We start from the raw sequence: 22,108 nt of genomic DNA on the forward strand, positions 1-22,108 counted from the left end.
GCACATATGCCGATCTATTAACCTATGGCTTCGCTTAGTACATAATTGAATCGTATATACAAAAAAAGCTTGAAGACCATATAGTCGGAAATGTTTACTGCACTTGTACATTATATAACATGAGAATTATGTGGTTTGCAAAAAGGAAACAGCACAAAGGTAATGCTTTAGTATTGGTACTTTGCTCTTCAAAAGAAGGTTTATATGAAATATTATTTTCAAATGATTCATAACACTTAGACAAATGATTACTCATCTTCTTCCTCTTCGTACAACTCCTCTGAGACTTCCTTGAACTGCTTTGACCAATCAAACATTTTCTCCAACACGGCATGTCTAGTCTTCAGGAACTCCTCTGTGGTGACCGTCTTGGTTTTAGGGCATTCTTCGGTAGTAAATCCCTCCGTATGCATTTTCACGAACTGACGTAGGAGTCCGGCAAGCAGTGACACATCCACGTTGACATGAGGGCGTCGCAGCTTTTCAAATTTCTCCACCAGCTTGCCCCCCATTTCCACCAACTGCTTCCATTTCTTCTGGCACAGCCCCGGTTGACACAAGGCTTTCGTAACGGTATTCCGAAATCTCGTGCAATGGTCATGAAACACCTGCCCCAACAAATCAACAACACGATCGTGTCGACTAGCTGCCTTTTTAAAAGCCAAAAAAATTAAAAAACACTACAAATACTAACCGTTTGCTTTGATTTCTTATCAAATTTGATTTCACGACCATAGGTCCGTGGTACGGCCTTCTGCAAGAACAATTAATACAGTGAACGTGTCAAAAATTTATTTCGAAACCATTACCTTAGCGCCCTTCTTGGATTTTTTGACACTGGTGGGAACGCGAAACATGCCACGCGGCCCAGTTGCGATGATGGGCTCTGGAGTTTCACGGAACAGGCGCGGATGCTTAGTCTGCTGCCGCAACAGTACCACCATCTGGTCCCTGGCATGCTTGGCCTCCACGGTTTCCTTAATGTTGTTCTCCAGGAGAGCTTTGAAGCCCTTCAGTTGCTCTTCCAACGCTTTCACATCCTTCAGGCATGCTTCGACTCCACTGAGCATACTGCTGTATACAGCAGCAGCGCCCTCCTCCATATAACGGTTGCCCTTCAGTACCGGCTCCTAAATGACAATTTAAAAAAAAGTTACAAAAAAATTCGCTACAAGCAAACAAAGGAATACAAACTTGCTTTATTTGTTAATTGAATGATTATTCCTTAGAAATTTGCTTTATATGAAATTAAACAGCTGGGAAGCTTACAGCTCTATCGTATAGCTGATGCTTCTCCTCGATCGTCAGTTCCTTCAGGTGCTTTAGCACCTCCCTCTTGAACGCTTGGTTGCCGCCCCGTTTGTTGAAAATGGGAATCCGGCACCCCTTTCCCCACTTCTTCTCCACCGCCTACAAATGAACACAAAAACAGCGAATCAGCCAATACTAGGAAAGTGCACTCGCTTTTAGCGGGCACTGCATGACCGAAGCGTAGCGGGATCATATAGCGGGAACAGGGCTTAGTGCTGACGGTAGCGCGATTTTAGGAAGTTTTTACACACCGGATTTATATCATAGAATTCTTTATTTTTTCGCAATAGGCAAATTTAGACATGCAATCGGCACAAAATGGAAAAACATTTATCGTAATTGCCTGAAACGGTTCATTTCGCGCGCTTTTTGCACAGTAGCTTTTCTTGTTTTGATGGACTGGAGTAAGCTAAAGGAAAACATAGGTTCAATTGCAAGTCCTTTCCATGACTTAACACGTGAAAATCCCACATAAATAAGGCCGGACGCGAATTCGCGGGCTCCAAGGTGCACCACTGCTTGGTTACAAGTTATGCCTTGAGCTTTATGAATGGTGATAGCCCAAGCGAGGCATAAAGGCAGCTGTGTTCTTGCGCACTTCTCCGATTTTTCCGTCCAATGCGTTGTTGTTGGCGTTATTGGAATACAGTTATTCGCTAACGTCGGACCAGTATATTTGTCAAACTCAACCAGTACAGCATATGGTAGACTGTCCGTCGGGGATGTGCCAGGGGAATATACAATTTCTCTTATATAACCCAGCGCTCCGTTAACGAGCCCTTTACTTGTCCACAAATCTCGTTTAAGCACGACCCGGCTACCGCGAGAAAGGTATAAAACCGGTTCGAGACCCATAGCTTGTTCTTCGGTTCCTACAAAAAATTAACCGATAAAAAACACCAACGTTAGATATATCCTTAGAATAACCTTTGGAAGCAGTGCGGCCGTTATGTTCTGCCATAATTCTTGCGACCGGCATGTTCAGCTGTCTTAAAGCGTTGGTGTTGTAATTTCGTGCGGGTTCTTTTTCCGAAAAAAGATGCAATGCTCCCTTGAAATCTGTTTTCTCGTTCTCTGACAGTAGCGCGTACGTTCGGTTGACAAACTTTTCATAGTCCTCGCTTGTAGAGTCGCCAGTTGCGATGCGATCTAAAGCATCCCTTAGGGCTTGTTGATCGGGGTCCGATCCGGTCTGGCGATGTGATGAATTAAGGATGAAACATTTGGTGAATGCGTTTCGGAAAACAAGCTGTCCTTGATCGGATAAATCGCTTGCAAAACCATCACCATATAGCGGTCTGTCCAGTACAGGCGGCAACTGGTTGATGTCTCCGAAAAAATAGACATACATGCCACCAAATGGGAGATCGCATGATTCAGGCTTGGCTTGGCGGCATCTTTGATCCATCTTAGCGAGCAAGGTACACCCTATCATGCTGAACCCATCCACAATAATGCACCGAATATTCTCGAAATCGGACTGGAATCTTGCGAGTTCTTCGTTTTCCAGAGGTACAAACTTCCTGTTAACCGGAATTCTTAGAAGACTGTGTACTGTCATTCCTTCAATGTTATTGGCTGCCATGCCAGTCGGGGCTACAAGCCGGTACGATTGCTCACCGAATCCAGGTTTGCTCTCCAGCTTTGCTCTCAAGAAGGAAATAAGTGTGGATTTTCCACTTCCCGCTTTTCCCTGTATGATTGTACAGCGATGTGGAATAGTGCCATTAAGCTGTTCGTCGAAATAAGCGTTGACTTCCTCTTGTTCACCGGCAAGAGTGACGTTGGGCAACGTCACCGGTTCGTTAACTTCGTCTGCATCTGTTTTAGCCCGTTCAATGAAACTGTCGGCTTCCGCAATATTTGGGTATTGTTGGTAAGCCGCCTGCCAGTCAAACAGTACATCAATTTGACGGGTACCCAGCTCGATAACTGGCGGTGCATCATGCGGACCATGGCCGTGCAGAACCATATACTCATCTTGGTCCCGATTGTTTGGTGCTTCCGCTTCCTCATCCGAACTATCAGGTACTTCGGCCTCTGGTAAATCGTTTTCATGGGCTGGAAGCGCGAGCGCGTTATACGCTTGTTCCCAACTTTGTCCTTCTGCCAGGGCAGTGTTAATGTCACGCCACGGAGAGTGTAGCAGCACTTGCTGGCGATAGTACTCTTCATTTTTCGTTGCATCTGCCGATAACGCTAAGATGGGAAATACTCGTACAACAGCTTCCTTATTTCGAGCTCTTTTTTTCCAGCCATTTTTTGACCAGACAAAATTAGACGCGACTTCCATCAGGCTGGAATGTTCGAGAGCCAGTGCTCTGTTTTTATATTTGCTAAGGATGGTTTTGGTAGATGGGGCATCTGCATCTGGCTGGTCTGCATCGTCGGCAAGTGGAATCCATTCGTCGCTTCTGATAGTAATATTTACAAAAGGGCGGGAACTTCTGTACAAGTCGAATCCCATTAACAGATGCATACATTCTTGTGCTGAGATGTCGCGTTCCGATACCGATTTTAGCAGCAATCGTTGTACCGATCGTTTGGCCATCACTCCGGCTCCAATGTCACTGTCCAGGATGATTTTTAAAATATCCCCATATGATGCGGATCGCGGTTCAGCTTTCGATGCATATTTTGCAACATAGTTAATCACTGCATGCTTGTCAACAACGGGTGATACATCAATATTTGCCCGCCAAGCCTGAAGTATACTTCGGTTGTGCCTGTTTACTCTTGGATCGTTTCTTTTTGGTACAAAGGTCCATCTGCCCTCCGTTCTTTCAAGCATACTAACGGGCACAATTCCTTGAGGGAAATCAAAACGGCATTTCTCGATACCACGTCGTTTCTTTCGCAAGCAAGTCTCCTTTCTGCAGACAGTATGCCTTTGCACTTTATTCACCAGGTGCACGTAATCAGCATTCCAGTCAGTGATACTGTCTGGTCGAAGTTGAGACGGATGGACTGCAGCTGGTGGTGCGCCCATATCCGGGTTTGTAGCAGTGATCAAACCATCGAAATATTCGATTATTCGTTGTCTTCCTTGATTATCCAAAGTATCAAAATTCACCTTGGTGGGCGCATCTTCTAACCACAGCAGTCCATGAAGGTGTACACTGCCACGGTGTTGGTACTCGTATCTGTACCAATAGTCGGCAATTCTTAGCTTGGGCGCAAGAATTTTGTGAATAAAGTGCGTTGCTCTTTCGGAGAAAAACCAATCCGCCACCATTGGGTTATCTTGCAAGAGTTTTGCTCTCAGTTTTGTGCTGGCATTCGTATTTAAATCTTGAAAGTCGACTGTGGGATCCAAAGGTCATACAGTTCAGGCCAGTGCAAGTCTGCAGCGGACAGCGTGAAAAACAGTGTTGGCATTCCAATGGATTTAACCATGTCGATCAATTCCGCGCTACGGTGATACCAATATGCCCTGGTGCCGCGTAGTCTGGAGCCGTAACTCATGATCTGTTTGATTAATGCTGGGTTATTTTGCAGCTTATCTCGTAGTTCCTCTGCCGTTATGTTCCCCAACGCCGACTTCCGCACAAAAAGCTGTCCTGTCCGAAGTGCTTGCCAGCGAAATAATGTGTTCATAGCAAAAAATCTAAACGTTGGATGTGATGCAAACCGTCTTCCTTCATAGCGCATTAGGTGTTTGAAGTATTCGCTTTCAGAAACTGCGACTGTTCTTCCTCGGTTATCACGTAAATCAGCGGCGCCGGTAGGGAATAGACACGGGAACGCTTGTGCAATATAGCCTGGTGTGTTGAACTCGTCGATCGGCTGTGATGACAATTTTGGATACGGAACTTGTGGAATTTCTACACCAACGGCCTCTCTGACTTGTGCCGACTGATTAGTATGCGGTGTGACCACAACCCCAGTGTCATGAATCCGGTCATCCGGTTGTGTGTTATCACACGGTGGTTGAATAGTGGTTTGTAACGTTGGTAACGCGAAGTGCAGATTGCCATCTTCCGGCAGCAGAGATAACGTAGCTTCGTTAATCTGGATATCTTTGTACCATATATTGTTTTTTTTCAGCCAGAGCAGTGCCCGGCGAATACGAGTGGCAGAAACGTTGAATGCAGTATAGTTGTCCATGTCGGTTCCACTGACCAAAATAACTGAAACCAGTTCGTTCACGTTGTGCGGCAGGACTTTCGCAAACGATTCGACATCTTGCATGAAGTTTATGACGTTTCCACTGTAACTTAGCTGCTGACCGCGGCCAATTTTGTAAACTGATAGGACGGGATGAATTCTTGCAATCAAGAGCTCTTCTAGAAAGGTCAGACGTTTCAGCGCTGCTGGTACAGTTCCCGGGTCCATGTTGTTGTTTTTCCCGTATTTCGATATTGCTTTTCTGCAATGCGCACAGCGCATAAGATCGTCCAATTTCAAACCTGGCCATGCTTCCTTGCACACATCACATCTTTGCCACTTTAATGCCATCATATGTTGCTGAAGTGATGTTGCTAACAGGCTTGGGTCCATGCAAGCTCGAGATATCGCGCGAGAGAAACGTCGGGATTGTAAACGTTCAGCTCTTTGTTCAGATGTCTGACCTTGGCGTGCACGTCTGTGAGCCTCTCTATCCCGCCGTTGTTCCTCTGCGCGTTCTGAAAGCCTCTGTTCTCGCCGGCGCGCCATTCGTTCCCGATTTATCGATCTTAAAGTGCGCCCTGCTTGTAATGGCATATTTTGTGTTCGCCGACGAGCAGCAGCCTCTCTGTCCCTCCTCTGTTTGCTTCGGAGTTGGGCAGAGGTCATTGCGGCTCTTCTTCGAGCTTGATTTGCCCTATTGCGCGCACGGGTCTGTTCGGCTTGTTCATGAGACTGCCGCCGCTGACGTTTCCTAGGTGGGGACGGTGAAGGTGACGACGATTCGCTATTCGTCCCTGCAGCACAATTATGATCTATATTGTGGATTTTTCTTAAGTTTGACACGGCATTTTCACCTTGCTACGGACAATTAGTACTCACGGTTTGTTATTTCCTTCTTTCTGGGCCTTTTGCGGTTGCCGGGTACGGGCGCCTTCGGAGCAGGTTTGCGGGCCATCAAAAATTTCGGGTAAGCGAGCTAATCGGCTTACCGGCAAGTTTGCCGGCTATTTACGCATGATATACAGTGACCTTTGTAACAATTTAATTTACAGTATATAACATTACACGACTAATGTCAATAAATAAAGCACTGAAACCATGGAAATAATATTCAGTATTATTAAATGGACAATACTTACACAACGTTGTACATACTTATATTGTACATACTTATTGTTGCACATTGTACATACTTATACAATGTCATGTGGTCAACGCGGTTCAGCGATCGGCGACTCACAGACACCGCATAACGATAGAGTTCCGCCATGGCGGTGACCGACGCACAGACCCCACAGTTTCTTTGTGGTGGGAGTATATACGGCCATGTGTGGAACGCACGTACTGGGCGCCATGGCGGTGACCGACGCACAGACACCACAGTTTCTTTGTGGTGTGAGTATATACGGCCATGTGTGAAACGCACGTACTGGGCGCCATGGCGGTGACCGACGCACAGACACCACAGTTTCCATGTGGCGTGAATATATACGGCCATGTGGGGAACACACGTACTGGGCGCCCAACGAATGGGTTACGCAATGGCGGTGACCGACGCACAGACACCACTTTTTTTATTTTCCTTGAACACAGAAGACCTTCGCTACGCTTCGGTCGAAAATTTACAGGAATTGAAGTGCGCCTGTAAAATTACTGCGGATAAAATGAGCCTATAAAAATTATCAAGGCCGAAAAGTGCCCCACAGAAAATACACAGGGTACAATTCGTCTACAAAATTTACCTGGCTGAAATAGCCCTGTAAAAATTACTCGGGTTAACAAATAGTTTTAAATTTTCAAGCCTCGAGACAATTCCCATAAAATTACAAAGGTTTAAATTCGCATAAGAAAATTGCTTAGGTTTGAAATGCACCTATAAAGTTACTTTGGATAACAAATATCCTATAAAGTTTTTCCGGCCAAAAAGATTCCAAAAAAATTATTGCAATTTAAAAAATCGCCTTTGAAAATTATTCGGGTCAAATAGCCTTACAAATTTTCCCGGATCAAAATTAGTCCACAAAATTTCTTAAGCCAGAAATATTCCCGTACAATTTTGCAGTAATAAAATCACTAGCGGAAATTAATTTGTTTGAAAATTACCCAAACAATTTCACCAAAAGACAAATAGCCAATAAGATTTCTAGGGCCCTAAAGATTCCCATAAAATTATTGCGGTTACAAAATCACCTTCTAAATTTATTCGGTTCAGATAGCTTCAACAAAATTTCACCGGATTCAAATTAGCCCACAAAATTCCTCCGGCCAGAAATGTTTCCGTAAAATTTTGCAGTGTTAAAATCGCTAGCGGAAATTAATTCAGTTGAAAATTACCAATGCAATTACAGCGAAAGAAAAAACACTCCATAAAGTTTTTATGGCCGTAAAGATTCCCATAAAATTACACTGGTTTAAAATAACCAACACAAATTTTTAGGTTAAAAATGTACCTATATAACTACACTGGATACAATAACAGATTCAGAAATTTCTCAGACCTTAAATATTCCATTAAATTTAAACAGCGTTAAAATTGACTGCAAAAATAAATTCAAATTGCCAATGCAATTACATTGCCAATGCAATTACACCGAATGAACAGCAGCACATAAACTTTTTCGGGGCATAAAGATTACCGTCAAATGACACAGGGCTAAAATCGTCTACAAAAATTTGTCCGGTTTAAAATTGCCAATGCAATTACACCGAATGAACAGCAGCACATAAACTTTTTCGGGGCATAAAGATTACCGTCAAATGACACAGGGCTAAAATCGTCTACAAAAATTTGTCCGGTTTAAAATGCAGCTATAGCCCTACAACGTTTAGAAAAAAACGTGTACGAATATTTTGCGTACAAATACTCGAAAAGTTAGCTGCGGTGAGAATTAACTACAAAAGCTATCGGGTTGAAAATATATCTACAAACTCACACGATTACATAAATTTTGGCCTGTACAAATTATGCGGCGCATCGAGGCTTACCCTGGCCATTGTAGCAGTTACGGGTAATTTAGGCTTAACCATGGTTGCAGTTGCAGGTATAGCGCCCTTCCGGTCCAATGTAATACGCTGTTGTAGTAGAAAAACCGATAGGTGACTGGGAATACACAGTTCGGCCACCGGAAGTAGTTTGGGATGATTCCTGTTACCGGAAATGACGCGGCCAGCTGTAGCCTACATTGCATGTACATAGCGATACTACACAGGAAACGACGCTTTAAACATACATACATACACAATATTACAGCCAAGTATACGTCGTTACTACTTACGTGTACCAAAGGATGAGGTTCGCACACCAGGTTCAGTTCCTCCCGTTAAGCCAGTAAAGAACAGTAATTATTTCAGGTCGCCATGCAACGATGCTCGTGCTATTATAGTGCGGGAACATGAGTGGGTCGCCAAGCGTGTTGTGCTGCTGTATGCAATGGCACCGCATGGCCAGACATACATGTATATGCATGCCACGCGGTGAGGGATCAAAGTCCCTTTTCCGCGTGCTGGCTGGTGGCTGGGTAAATGAGCGCTGCGAGAACATTTTCTTGCAGAGTGATATTTGTTTTGGTTTTTTTGTTAATGTGCCCAGTGATACTGCTCAAAAATCTGAAGGATATTATTGCTGCAAGTACACAGTTTGAGTAGCAGGCATACCATTGGAACATACTGATTTTACCCTTTTATTAACAGACAGTGCCAGTCTGCTCGGTAGATGTCGTTTCGATGCATGTAGGGAACTTGTACCCGTTTTGAATCGCTTCACGGCAGCGGTGATACTACCAGCAGGTAATATCGAATCGCTTCACGGCAGCGGTGATACTGCCAGCAGGTAATATCTATGTATTTATCTATAATTTTAGCGATTCTTTTCTGATTACCAGTGATTTTTTCTGATTTTTTAAATTTATTTTTAAAAAACGGGACGTCATCCCGGGACGCTCTTATCAGCGTCCCACATCTAAATGCCGGTCGAGCCTAGTGTATTACTACTGTTATTATTTTTGGGGCTTTAGGCTTCAGCATCTGTCATGTAACTGCAGCTACCCACAAAATAGCAATAATTAACTAATTCCTTTTGGTTTCAGCAGGCGCGCTAAAATATGTAGCTTTAAGCACTCGCAGGAATTATCTGTATGTGACGCTGTAAGAGGGGTGCAGCAATACCGGAACCGCTGCGATTTGCCTGGTTAATTAATTCCCGAATAAAATGTGCGCTCTGTCAGTGTCATGGACCTTAATTCATTCACACAAAAGCGGGACAGTATCGCTAGTCGCAGAGAGCGTCACTTTCGGCAATATAAAGCGGGACAGCGACAGCGTTGCGCAATCGAAGTAGCCAAAGCTCCGTGGAGCTAGAAGTCCAACAAAGCCACTAAATATGCGCGCTTGATAAAGGGTAATAGTATTCCGGATAGCAATCCTTCGCTGTACGCTAATAAAGTAAAAACTGCATGAAAGTGCAGCATCGTCAGTGGGTTACAGTAAGTATTAAAAAATAAGTTTCCTAACTTTGACACATTGATTACAATTAAGTACAGTATTTGCAAGATGAACAGCAAGTACTGTGTAATTTATTTCTTCTATTCCAAGATCCCGGCACGTTGTAACAACGTTTACGTTGGCGGCAATGTGATACAACACAATTTTACGGAGCTTGAGGGGCAACAATTACGGCGAGGAATTTATTTCTGGCTTAATTAGTTTCCGGATAAACGCACTATCAGAACCGCTAACTCATTCACGGAAAAGCGGAATACTGCCGTTAACGGGAAAGAAGAGAAGGCATAGCGATGGTTCAATGAAAGGTTAGTGTGCCTGTATGCAGAATGGAGAACATCCGTAGTCCGATCATGGATGTAGTCAACAACCCTGCGAACATCAGATGTTTGATGAACCTGTGCACGAGAGTAGTATACCGGCCGTGGGCAAGCATCCCAGTAGTGTAAATAAAATTAAATTTTTGCGGTGAACAATGCTAAATCTGACGGCAAAAAACGTCTCCAACGCAACCTCTGTCCATGCAGTGGCCCATCTTTGATGGCTTGATCACCTACTGGTCGTTCTGCTTCCAATAGAAACCTTTTACCTCGTGGCCGTTGTCAGTTTGTTTTTGTCCAGTGAACGGTTGCGAATATTTATTTATTCAACATGCTGCTGTGTTACATAACGACGTTCTCGTTGAAGTGGGCCACCATCTTCCATATGGAGATAACGGGGCGTGCTATGGAAACTAGTGTCGGTTGGTACGGTACGCGAATTTTGTACCTGTGGGTCGGTGATCCCCTCGCCGCTTCCGGGCACGTGCTGCTGGCCCTCAGCCGCGTCTGGGCGGTGACCTTTCCCATCTCCTACCGCAAACATCACACGAAACGCGTGGTCATTGCTTCCCGTATCGTCTTGTGTGTAGTTGCGTGTGCAACCCGTCTACCGCATTTTGTTCTGACCATCACTGAACGCGCCGGCGCACAAGGGAAAGTGTGCGTGATCCCAGTGCAAGTATATTCCTTGTTTTTCTCTATTGCTCGATGCATCTCCTTAGCCAGTCTGGTCATCGTGTTTGGGTCGGTGCCATATGTGCTTCTCTTGCGGCGAATTAAAAGGAAAGAGTTATTGTGTGTTTAACTGCTCCTGGTAAGAAAATTCTTGCGGAAAAATTTTTTGGCGTACAGCAGCGGATGACCCAGGTTGTACTGAAAGTCTGTAAACCTATTAATGAATTATCTGCAAGTTTGACCGCAACAGCTGTATCGACCATTACAGTATTTCCAACAGCGCAGAATGATATCTCTGTGACAAAGTCTGCAGACGTAGCTCGATAATTAATAGGAGTTGGCGAAAAGCCGGGCCTGGTCTATGGTGTGGTTACTGTGTTAAACTGGTCTGACGTGGCTTTTATTAGTCTTGTTTTTTCGTAGAGCCTTCAGGAATTCGGAAACATCCCTCAGGCCACAACGGCAGGAACGCCATTTTCTTAATCTCATCAGTAATCACTCTTGTTATCTGGGGATTCTCCTTGAGTGCGGGGTATTTTTTCTCGAATTGGCGACTGCTAACTTGAAAAGGCACGAGCTCCAGTCCAAAGAGCAGTCGGTATCACGGAGGTGCTGCCAAATTAAATTAAGCTTTGAGCAGCGTAGAACGGAAGTAGGCCGCGATGGATGTCAATCTGCTCAATAATCGCCAAGAAAACATGTTTTTGGCAAACCGAAAACTTGTTATTGTAATTTGTTTTCAGCTACTGAATTTTTGTAGCAAATCATAATTCAACCTAAAATTGTAAGTTCGATTACACGGGCATATCAAATCAGTGCTATTCAGTCGGCACGCACATGTGCATCCAGAGTTTATGATGCTGTTTGGTTTCGTTGATGAACGGTGGTCATTGATCCCTAATCAAGGCGATTCTATTATTTTACTGAAACTAGTTTAAAAACTGGGTGCAGTTAAATTTCTGCAGGCCTAATACGTTACCGATACAACAATTTGTTACCGTTACCGCTTTCTAAACCACGCAAAATCCAATTTCGTTTGTCCCATAAATGTTTACAGGTACACCTAGCCGTGCTTACATGCGTGTTTTTGATTTCGACGATGCGGTTAATTTCCGGTTGACCCGCTTGCAGTCTTAGTCTTACCATGGTTAGTTGAGCCGTTCTTGATTCACGAAAAAGACAAATGAAATCTTGAATTTTAATCCAGTCCATCTTCTCCTGATTACTCGCGTTATGAGGATCTATAATTCTATAAGAAAATGCTTTGCTCGGACCTTTGCATAACGCGCGTAGGCTAGCATCGCTTGCAATTAAACAGATTCAGATATCAAATCATCTTTTTAAGTATCGTTTTTTAAACTAATTATTGAGTAGATTACGTACTAGATATTTTAAAGTCAGTATTCTGGAAAAATGTCTCGTAAGATCTCCTGTCCAAGGCAAGCCGCAGCCCCTTTCCGCCGGTACTAACGCCGTCTTCTAACCTCCAAAGCCGTCAGCTTTGTCATGTAGTGATCTATCCTTTGTTCCAGTTATCGGCTGCTCATGGAAAGCGTCTGGCTAATCGGCAATCTTAACGGCATTTTGAACGCTACCGTCTTTATCCTGTGCTCGCCGGTGGCTAGGAAGGTGTTCTTGGCCAAACTAGGTTTAGACTACTGGAATGAGCGCTCTTTGGGCGGAACCCAAAGGACGGCATCACCAGCGCAACACAGTCCGGTTAAACTTATCCAAATATCCACCATTGATCGACCAGAAAAACAAAAGAAATATTTTGGTAACCTTAATAATATGCGCGAGTATCCGCTTAAGGGAAGTGGCCCGGTACATGGTACCAAATTCGTGTACATGCACGAAACGTTGACTTTCGCGCACTCCCAAACACATTTTTGTTTCGTTTATGACATTCTCTAGCCAGAAGATTTGCATACACTGCCATGATAACCGTTTGTGCGCGCAACATCCGGTTCGGACTTATGACTGCAGTGAAACTCCTCTTAACATTCACCTTCGTATAACATTCACCCCTTTACAGCTATAACATACACCATTTATGAAACCGACAACAGTTTTACCGGCTTATTCACCCCTTACATAACATACAGCTGGCTTAACCAGCAGACAGCTTTTAAGGCTCTTTTCAAATAAAGTTCCGGCTTCTGTTATCAGCCTGGTCAGTACCGGATCTTTCGATTCCGAACATGCAAAGGGTGTAAAAACCAACGTTCAGAATGAATAATTTGTGTAGTCTAGTGTTGTACTTGGCAGTACTTGTTGAGTTTTTGACAATCAACTTGTAAAGAAAGGCAGAATTTAACGGTTTTAGACTTTGAGTGATTCAAAGCTGCCTCGGTACCGTGCTTGTTTCTATGAACAAATAAAACGCGTATCTTTAATAAGTATCGTGTCATAAGTACAAACGTAGTACTAAAAAAACATTTATAACAGAAACACTTCCTCAGTGCTATCCTGCTCGGGAATTGTACCCATTACACAAATCGCATTCCCCCGTTGTATCTGTATAGAAAGTCGCTGTCTAAAAAACTCTTTCGCGCGTTATAAACTCTTTCGCGCGCTTTCGCGCGTGAACAAATTATAAACATGGCCTACCCCCGGCGGCTATACCCCTAAGGGCAGCGCCCTTAGGGGCAGTGCCCCTATTTAACATACACCCCTCTGCAACATTCAGAAAGGCAAGATCGGAGGGTGTATGTGAAGTTTCACTTTATCAGAAAATTCCAAAAAGTTTAAATGCGTTCAGGTGTACCAAAAGTCTCATTATGGACCGATCCCCCTCAAATTTTGCACGTGAATGCGCATAACCACGAAGAACGTTTTTACACCGATCCACTCCTCCAGCATGTTGTTCAAATTTTAACACGAATTTTAAAAATTTCAGAATTTATTGTAAACTTTTCAAAAAATCATGGAAGTCTGGATCGGTGCAAAAACGATCTTAATGGGCATGCGCGTTTACTTGCAAAATTTGAGGTCGGTCCATAATGAGACTTTTGGTACACCTGAATGCATTTAAACTTTTTGGAATTTTCCTAGCAGCCAGAAGTCCCGAACCGAAGGTTACGCGCACAAACGGTTTTCTCGCCAGTGTATGCAAAGCTTCCTGGCTACAGCATGTTATAAACCGAAACATTTTTTTATAAACCGCGCGTTTTACATTTATTGGATCTACTTTTGCCAAAATATCAGCAGCGGTTGCCGGAAATGCAGAACACGATCTCCAAGAAACTTCCCAATATGTATCCTGATTAATAAAACGCTACCACTGTGTATCAAAAGCGCGAGTTCATTTCCCTCCAAGTTCTGTTTTTAAAGGCTGACCCTTTTAGATATATTTGCCATACTTCTCTTCCAGTAAATTCGCATGTACAAGGTGAATTATGATGAATTGTTTGCGATACAATTTTCAAATCACACGAATGCTCCTTTACCAGTTTAAAGTTACAGTAGAATTGAATACCTCGCTGCTTACTGCGCCAAAGTGTTTCGTCACGCTATCAACATCTCGCTCCATTCACCTTGAGAGACACACCATAATTAGCCTAGGCGAACGTGCGTGGATGATTCAACTGCTACGGGATGTGTGCGTGAATCGTAATCTCTTAAACGATGTAGAACGGATGTTAAATGGATGTTCATTTGTTACTCGATATGCGAGCACATTGGTCTCCAATGACTGGAGAAAAGTTCCTTTCTCCTTAGTAGGCTCTACTTCTTTCTTCCAGGAAAACCATGGAACGATTTTCGATTTTTGTAAACATTCACTCCTTTTGTAGGGCAAATGATGAGTAAGTAGTCGTCTTGATAATCACTGGTTGGTTCTGTTTTTCGGATAATGCCTTTCTGCTTCAGGATAAGTTGATTGGTTATCTGTTACCGTAGTTTCAATTCCACACAAAATACTAAATACTGATTTTGGGCTCGCCGGCCAGCAGCAGTAGCGTGTAGTAAAGTTTTATTGTATCGTTGACGTCAGTGACCAGAAACAGAATAATTCGGCTCAGTAACAGAGCGGCAGCAATATGGGAGCCGCTGTAATCTTCTTGGTGTAATTAATTTCCGGATAACTGTCATGAACCTTAATTCATTTACGCCAAAGCGAGACAGTGAGTGCATAACGTGTGCAAAGAGCGTCGCATGCAGCAACACACGCAGCATTGAGTGAGCGGAGAAGGTTAACGTGTTAAACCCCGCGCCATCCAATCCCGCTTATGTTCCCGCGGAGCCGGACATTTTGGTGATTCAACTAAGCAGGTTTATCTGCTCGCTCAATTCCAAATAAATTTATTCTGAATAGCTGTCTTCATATTATATTATTTAGTCAAAGATGTTAAACTTTAATGCACAGAACTCTTCCAATGTAATCGGTGTCCATGGAGCGGCCTCTATCGGATGGCTCAACCATCTTCTAACTGCTCTGGTTCCACTCGAAACCATCTATCTCATCATGATAGTCAGCGTGTTTCTATCCAGCAAGCGTCTGCAAACGCCTTTCAATATTTACCTGATAAACATGTGTCTCTGTTGGATAGCTTCGTTCACACTGAAATGCGCCACGCTATTCCACATGGAGATCAGCGATAGGCCAACAGAAACCAGCGTGGGCTGGTGTGCCACACGGATTCTGTACCTGTGGATCGGTGATCCGCTGGGTTCCTCTGGGCACTATCTGCTCTCACTGAATCGCATCTGGGCCGTGACTTTTCCCGTCTCCTACCGAGCCCACCACACAAAACGGGTGGCGATTATTGCCTGTGTTGTCCTTCATGCTGTTCTGTATGCTACACGCTTACCTCATTTTGTCCTGACTATCACCGAAGGTGCCGGCGCTGAGGGAAAACCGTGTATCATGCCGGGAAATATTTTTCCGAGGTTCTTGTCCTTTGTCCAAAATATTTCCTTAGTCGGACTGGTGATTATATTTGGAGCGGCACTTTACGTCTTTATCCTGCGAGTAATTAAGCGGCGAAACGTTGTCCCTTCTGGTGCGTTCTACTATGCCATACGGCTTCCAGAGTTTATTTTCTTGTAACTTTTAGCTAGTGAAGTTTCGGATCGCTCTCGACCTTTTTAAACAGGTTTAAAAGTTTTCGTTAATTAAAATTAAGGGATTTGGCCCGGTACATAGCACCAAGTTCGTGTACATCCAGGGGAACTTTCGCTGTTGCGCGCTCCCAAACACTTTTCCGAATTGCTTTATGGTATTTTGTAGCCAGAAGAATTGTATACCTAAGTGAGAAAACCGTTTGCGCGCGCAACATCCGGTTGCGAAGTTATGAGGGTATCAAAATTCCAAAAAGTTTAAATGCATTCAGGTGTACCAACAGTCTCATTATGGACCGATCCCTTTCGAATTTTGCACATAAATGCACATAACCATGAAGATCGTTTTGACACAGATCCAGACTTCTACGATTTTTTTCAAATTTTAAAATGAATTTCGAAAACTTTAAAATTCATTTTAAAATTTGAAAAACATGCTAGAACAGTGGATCCGTGTCAAAACGATCTTCATGGTTATGTGCATTTACGTGCAAAATTCGAAAGGGATCGGTCCATAATGAGACTTTTGGTACACCTGAATGCATTTAAACTTTTTGGAATTTTGTTACTCTCATAACTCCGCAACCGAATGTTGCGCGCGAAAACGGATTTCACACCTATGTACATCAATCATTTGGATACACAATGTCAAAAAGCAACCCAAAAAAGTGTTTGGAAGTGCGCGAAAGCGAATATTCCCGTCAATGTACACGATTTTAGCGCTATGTACCGGGCCAAATCCCTTAAAAAATCCTTTAGATCTGGTTTTTGTCAAGGTCCTTTATCAAATTTATAATTCTTTAACAAAAGAGCAAATAACAGCCTAAATTTTATGAACGATACTTTGTTTAAACAATTTTGTTTGCCATACAGAAGTACCTCAGTTACCCAACTTAGCCCAAAGAAACGGTCTTCAAGCCGATGTGTCCAAGTCTTGGCTTTACCACGAAATTAAACAACATTAAAACGCGTTTCTGAAGAAAGTAATAGTGTCAAAGAATGTATACAGAATCGGTAGCGGTAGGTGACAAATCAATCGAAATTTCAGCTAAACTGTGGGTTGCAGGACCGGAAGCGGTGGGGAAAGTGCTGACAGCGGGCACTAATACAGTATTTTTCACCTCTACGGCCATCAGTTTTGTTGTTTGGACTTTCCTTATTACTTCGGTGCACTTCTTCCCGAACTGGAGGCTCTTAACGGACATCAGCCGATTATTTGGTAATCTTAACTGTGTACTGGACGCGACGGTATTCGTCTTCTGCGCTCCAGCGACGAGGAAGGTTTTCTTAGCAAAGCTGGGATACGGCAACCTGGGTGAAGAGCATTTCAGTATGCAACTGAAAAGTGCATCGTCACCGCATAACTAATCCTATTTCATGCGGATTGCCGGACTCTTTAAAGACAGCTCAGAGTTCTGTTGCCCTAATTAACAATGAGATCTTAGAATTTCATCGGTGTTTGACCTACTTTTTATTTACTGTAAAAATTGTGCAATAACCTTTTACACCTCTGCGCATACTGACTCGTTGGCTTCGTCAGTTAATTAGTATACATATATCAATAATACAAAAATTGTGGGTATTTCGACATTATGTAGAAATGTACAGTATTTGCAAACTCTAATAAACCTCCAATAAAATTCTTGTTATTTTTGATTTGCCGGTACAAAAGCAAGCTTTCAACCCACAGCCGATCTAATCACCTATGCTCCGGCAATCAAAATCTAGTCAATCAATAATTATCAACTAATGAACAACCTTACGATTGATGTATTGTTTACAATTTTCGGGACTTGTTGTTTGACTTTTTCGGCGAAAATGGGAATACTGAAATACAGTATCTCAAAAACATTTCCCAGAATGAGTTGGTGCTAACGGGAAGCATCTCGTACTATGCTTTCGTATGCTTTATGCAGTACAAATATTGTGGCGTAGTGCAGTGGCACTGATGTCACGAGAATGTTGTGTCCGCTATGTGGTGTGTTGTCCAGCATGGCAACTGCGGTGGCAGTGCCATTGTTGTCCTGATGACAACGATCAGTTGGTTGTTTGCGCCCTCAGTGGCGGTTCATAATAAACACATTATGCCGCCACCTCAAGTCGTGACAAATATGAACCGCTCACTCCAGCTAATTTTGAGCGTTGCTGCGGCCCGGAGGTCGTGGTGCAACTTCGATGATCGAAATCAGCTGAAACTGAACAAGGTTCGTAAATGTATAGTGCGATATGTACTTCTAGACCACTGACAGTTGTAACTCCAGTCTCTGCAAGCTGCAAGAAAAACCTGTTTGTCTGCTAAAGCGATATTACCGCAAGTATCGGAAATTGAATTTGCCGGTTTTTCGTTTAAGTAAAACTACTGTAACAGCATCAAATTTTTGCATGCCAAACTTTTTCTTCGGGTCTGTGTAGAAGAGTGTGTTATCCTGTCATCTGTTGGTTAATACGGGCGTGCATCATGCTTTTTCACTGGCGTGTTTTCGTTATTTGGTTATTCGGAGTTTTAGCATATTCTGTACAGGAGAGTAAGTGGCATTTAAATGTCCAGGGTATGCTGATAAGCCATGCGGCCCATGCTGACAAATATTGGTCAAGCGTTAGCGCAGCAACGTCTTTCTATATAGAGAAAGTTACCAATGTCTGTTTGTTACGGAAGTTCCCGAAAACATGAAGATTATTATAGTATTAGTAACATTTTTATGACATCATACATTACCATTACCATTGCAATTTGCTGATAGTTAGTCCGATACGGAAGCGAAAAACGATGGCATGAGATGGGTTGCGGCCTTCCATTGTGTTTATAAGCCGTTCAGATGCAGACAATTTTCAAGATAGTACTGTTGAAGGATGTTGATGACTTGGGACTCGTGAGGTGCCCGTGGGTGGTACCAAATCCATAGAATTTTCCGAAAGCTCGATGAATTTAAGAATAATTTCAACAAGTACGATGCAAATTGAACAGGTACTGGCATCGTCAGGACACCTGGGTGGCAAGCCGAAGCCCGAAGTTACCAAAAGTCTGCCTACTTTTGGTAACTTCGGGCTTCGGCTGAATTAAGGTGTCCACACGCACTGGCGTAATGCACGTTTGATGCAAATCACATGAAGTAGAGCAAAATGTTATCATTTAAAACTGAAGTGAAACGTATCGATGAATTTTTCGTTTTGGCGGTTTGAATGGCGACAGTCGACTACATATACTTCATGCCATGAAACATCTAGCACGGCACCCGCCCGGTGTATCGGCAATCCACCCGCCCACGGTAGTGGTAGGGAGCGATAGCGATTGGCCAGAAAGTTTCATTCATGAATGAAAAGGAAGGATTTCCCCTCCTTCTTCATTCACTGATTTTTTGGATGAATTCACGTGATCGTCATCCAGATTTTCGTTTCCTGCATACTTTGAATTCATTCAGTGCATGATGATTTCTACACATAGTTGCTGCTGAATGATAAATTTGAATGAAAAAACGTGTATTCATTCAATGCATGTGGACACCTTTACATAGAGTACCTTTACTGCGCTCCTGTGGACTGTTACTAGCTTAAACGCACAGGGATAAATAATAAAAGCACATCTTCAGTCATTCTATCGCTCTGCTCTGCGTACTTATACAGTACAAAAGTATGCCACATAAATACAGAAAAATAATCAGAATAATGTTAATATTATTAATCATAATTATGGAAGACTAACGAGAGGCTTTGGTCGAAGACAGTTTGTTTCAAGTATTATGCAGAAGACATTGCACTGTCGCTGTGCAGCCAGTGCAAGTTTCCTGATGGTCGCGTGTGTTAGCAGGGCAGATAGCGGTGCTAAATCCACTTCCGGTCGACAGCACTGACTGGTGCGCAAAAGGCATATCTCTTGCTCTCTGTTTCTTTATTCTAACATGCGGTAAGCGGCATGATGGACATGCATAGATGGTGTGCGGCCTGAGAATACGGCAGTCCCTCCCGAACTCCCCAGCGGCGTCATGGAGCCTTTCCCCATTTTCAACTGCGCCCCTTTGACGCGGGCCGAATGCGACAATATGGTAATTCTCCGGTAAGTAAAATACGACTTCACCCGATCGGAAGTTTACCGAATATCTGTGCGCGTGTGTGCTTTTGCGCGGCAGGATGGACAGGTGCCTGGATGAACAGGTTATCGATTTGGACCTGCAGAAAGGCGCGCTCGGCGCAATATCTCCAACCGGGGTCGCAATATCAGCCTGGGCATACAGAAAATCCCCAACGACCGCGCCGTAATCTTTGGGATCGCCGCAGACGATTTGATCGTGCCGGAGCTGGTTATGACAGTCGACTTACACACGCTCCCCGAGCCCATGTTCCTTTCGCAGGCGGTTACGCCCATTGCTAAGCAAATCATTAGCTTCGCTCTGTACAACTGTCACAAGATCGCTTGCACCACTAAACTCGCGGCGCTGGAACTATCCAACCTGCTGAGCTTCACACTAAACGGATGTAGCAATTCGGCGCACCCGCGGTTGCGCCGCGAGGATTTCGCACCTTCCCCCCACCTCCGCAGTATCGTCATCACCGACTGTGCGCCCTATGATCTGGACGCCTTCACCTTTACCAACCTCCCGGACCTTCAGGTGTTGGCACTGGAAAACCAACTGACCGCCTGTTCTAACACTTCTAGCAATGCTGCGCTGGCGCATCTGCGCAATCTGCACTGCGGTTGCCAGTACGCCTGGCTGCGGGATCTTTTCACCGCCAAACCGGGGCTGCTGGCGGAGCGGCCCGAAAACAGCGTTTACCAAGTGTGCAATGCCGGCAACCCCGCATTTAAGAAGGTGGACTTATGTATCTCATGCGAAAGATCGAAAGAGTTGAAAGGCCCGAACCAAAATTAATGTACGCACTTACAGCGTATGCTGCTGCTAAATACGTAATGACATAATTCTATAATTCTCTACATACGTACAATGCGCAGATGAATCGAATAATTTTGCGATGAGCATCCATCGAATTGGGCTGGTAAAATTGCATTACTTACTTAATATTCGTATAAAGGTCATAATGGTGAAGGTAATGCATGACAGAAAAACACAGTAAATTACTGCATAAAAACTGGATGATACCGAACGCATCCGAAATCTTTCATATCAATGGCGTTTGTCTGGTATCAGTCAAATCTTTAAATCTAAATCTTTATGCAACAGCCGCGTCCAAAAAATATGTCAGATTAGTGCTACCATGATTATACTACAGTACTACACGACAATTGAACAACCTTTTAGTGTAAACGGGACAAAATTTTTAATCTAAAGATGACTGTATTTCATTTCTTTATTTATGGAATTTATAGTGTTTCTGAGTGCTTAAGTAAGATATCCATGGAGGCTTAGAAATTCCTGCCATTAATAGATTTTTTTGCATCCGATCCGTCATAACAATTGTTAATTCCCTGACTTTTCCGTCACATTTGTTAAGCAAAGAAAATCATGTAAGCTGTATGTCAGGAAGGTTACTCTGTTTGCAGAGTCTTCTTACCCTGCAGTCTGCATACTTCATTATGATAACATTATCGTACACAAGTTCTTGCGGCAAAGTGGAAATTAAAATTATAAACTTACGGGCACCAGCAATGCGGTCAGCGACAGCATTCAGCCAGTCTCCTCCCGCTATGCATGCATATATAAGTAAACGACAAAAGTTCTAATAATACGGGCTTGTTAAGCAGCTAGGTATAAAACCCTGCCGGCACTTATGCAGCAGTCGGTGCAGTTGGCAGTACATAACATTGGCCGGTTGTGGAGCGAAACAATTCAGGCCTGGCCCCTTAAAGGTATGTCGCTCATTTACTTAACATACGATCTGTACGGATTACGAGTAATGTTCGAGGAAAAGTGTCCGCTACAGATCCATCTAAACGACGTTAAGGCACTAACAAGCAGCATTTATTTCCGCAAAACATGGTAATACGTACGCTCCGGCCAATAAGAAACATGGTTTCAGTTAAGGTACAATATTATAATTGTAGAAGCAAGTTTTTGTATACTAGAGAATATTGTTTGTGTTTTCAAGTATAGAAGTACGGTATATACACCTATATGTAGAAGCAAGTTTTCGATACTAATACTCCACATCGCCAGCAGCTGTGCAGACATGTTCGCCACTTC

The 22,108-nt window shown here is 43.5% G+C and overlaps 2 protein-coding genes and 1 long non-coding RNA gene across 3 annotated transcripts; 2 read left to right on the forward strand and 1 right to left on the reverse strand.

Moving 5' to 3' along the window:
- Nucleotides 1–248: 248 nt before the first annotated feature.
- LOC129592521 (uncharacterized) lies at nt 249–8,820 on the reverse strand. The gene is made up of 6 exons (XM_055488578.1): nt 8,697–8,820; nt 8,407–8,566; nt 1,270–1,410; nt 810–1,130; nt 695–754; nt 249–608 (listed from the first exon to the last, which is right to left on the reverse strand). Exons 2-6 carry the CDS (start codon nt 8,446–8,448, stop codon nt 249–251), a joined length of 924 nt encoding a protein of 307 aa, XP_055344553.1. The 5' UTR covers nt 8,449–8,566; nt 8,697–8,820.
- A 189-nt stretch (nt 8,821–9,009) lies between these two features.
- LOC129592552 (uncharacterized) lies at nt 9,010–11,756 on the forward strand. The gene is made up of 4 exons (XR_008690992.1): nt 9,010–9,250; nt 9,510–10,226; nt 10,606–11,052; nt 11,337–11,756. It is a non-coding gene; the product is annotated as an uncharacterized LOC129592552 (long non-coding RNA).
- Nucleotides 11,757–18,409: 6,653 nt separating this feature from the next.
- On the forward strand, nt 18,410–20,987 carry LOC129592558 (uncharacterized). The gene is made up of 3 exons (XM_055488625.1): nt 18,410–18,499; nt 19,780–20,025; nt 20,099–20,987. The coding sequence occupies exon 3, from the start codon at nt 20,273–20,275 to the stop codon at nt 20,837–20,839; it is 567 nt and encodes a 188-aa protein (XP_055344600.1). The 5' UTR covers nt 18,410–18,499; nt 19,780–20,025; nt 20,099–20,272; the 3' UTR covers nt 20,840–20,987.
- The last annotated feature ends 1,121 nt before the right edge of the window (nt 20,988–22,108 follow it).

The sequence above is a fragment of the Paramacrobiotus metropolitanus genome, unplaced genomic scaffold (assembly GCF_019649055.1).
Source record: "Paramacrobiotus metropolitanus isolate TYO unplaced genomic scaffold, Prichtersi_v1.0 Parri_scaffold0000053, whole genome shotgun sequence".
NCBI lineage: Eukaryota > Metazoa > Tardigrada > Eutardigrada > Parachela > Macrobiotidae > Paramacrobiotus > Paramacrobiotus metropolitanus.

Bases quoted from the DNA above. Each gene is read 5' to 3' on its own strand.
- LOC129592521 (XM_055488578.1), bottom strand. From the start codon at position 8,448: ATGGTTAAGCCTAAATTACCCGTAACTGCTACAATGGCCAGG. The intron at 1,411-8,406 runs GTAAGCCTCGAT...GTTCATTTGTAG, and splicing joins TAACTGCTACAATGGCCAGG to GCGGTGGAGAAGAAGTGGGG. The intron at 755-809 runs GTAATGGTTTCG...TTGTTCTTGCAG, and splicing joins AATCCAAGAAGGGCGCTAAG to AAGGCCGTACCACGGACCTA.
- LOC129592558 (XM_055488625.1), top strand. From the start codon at position 20,273: ATGACAGTCGACTTACACACGCTCCCCGAGCCCATGTTCCTTTCGCAG.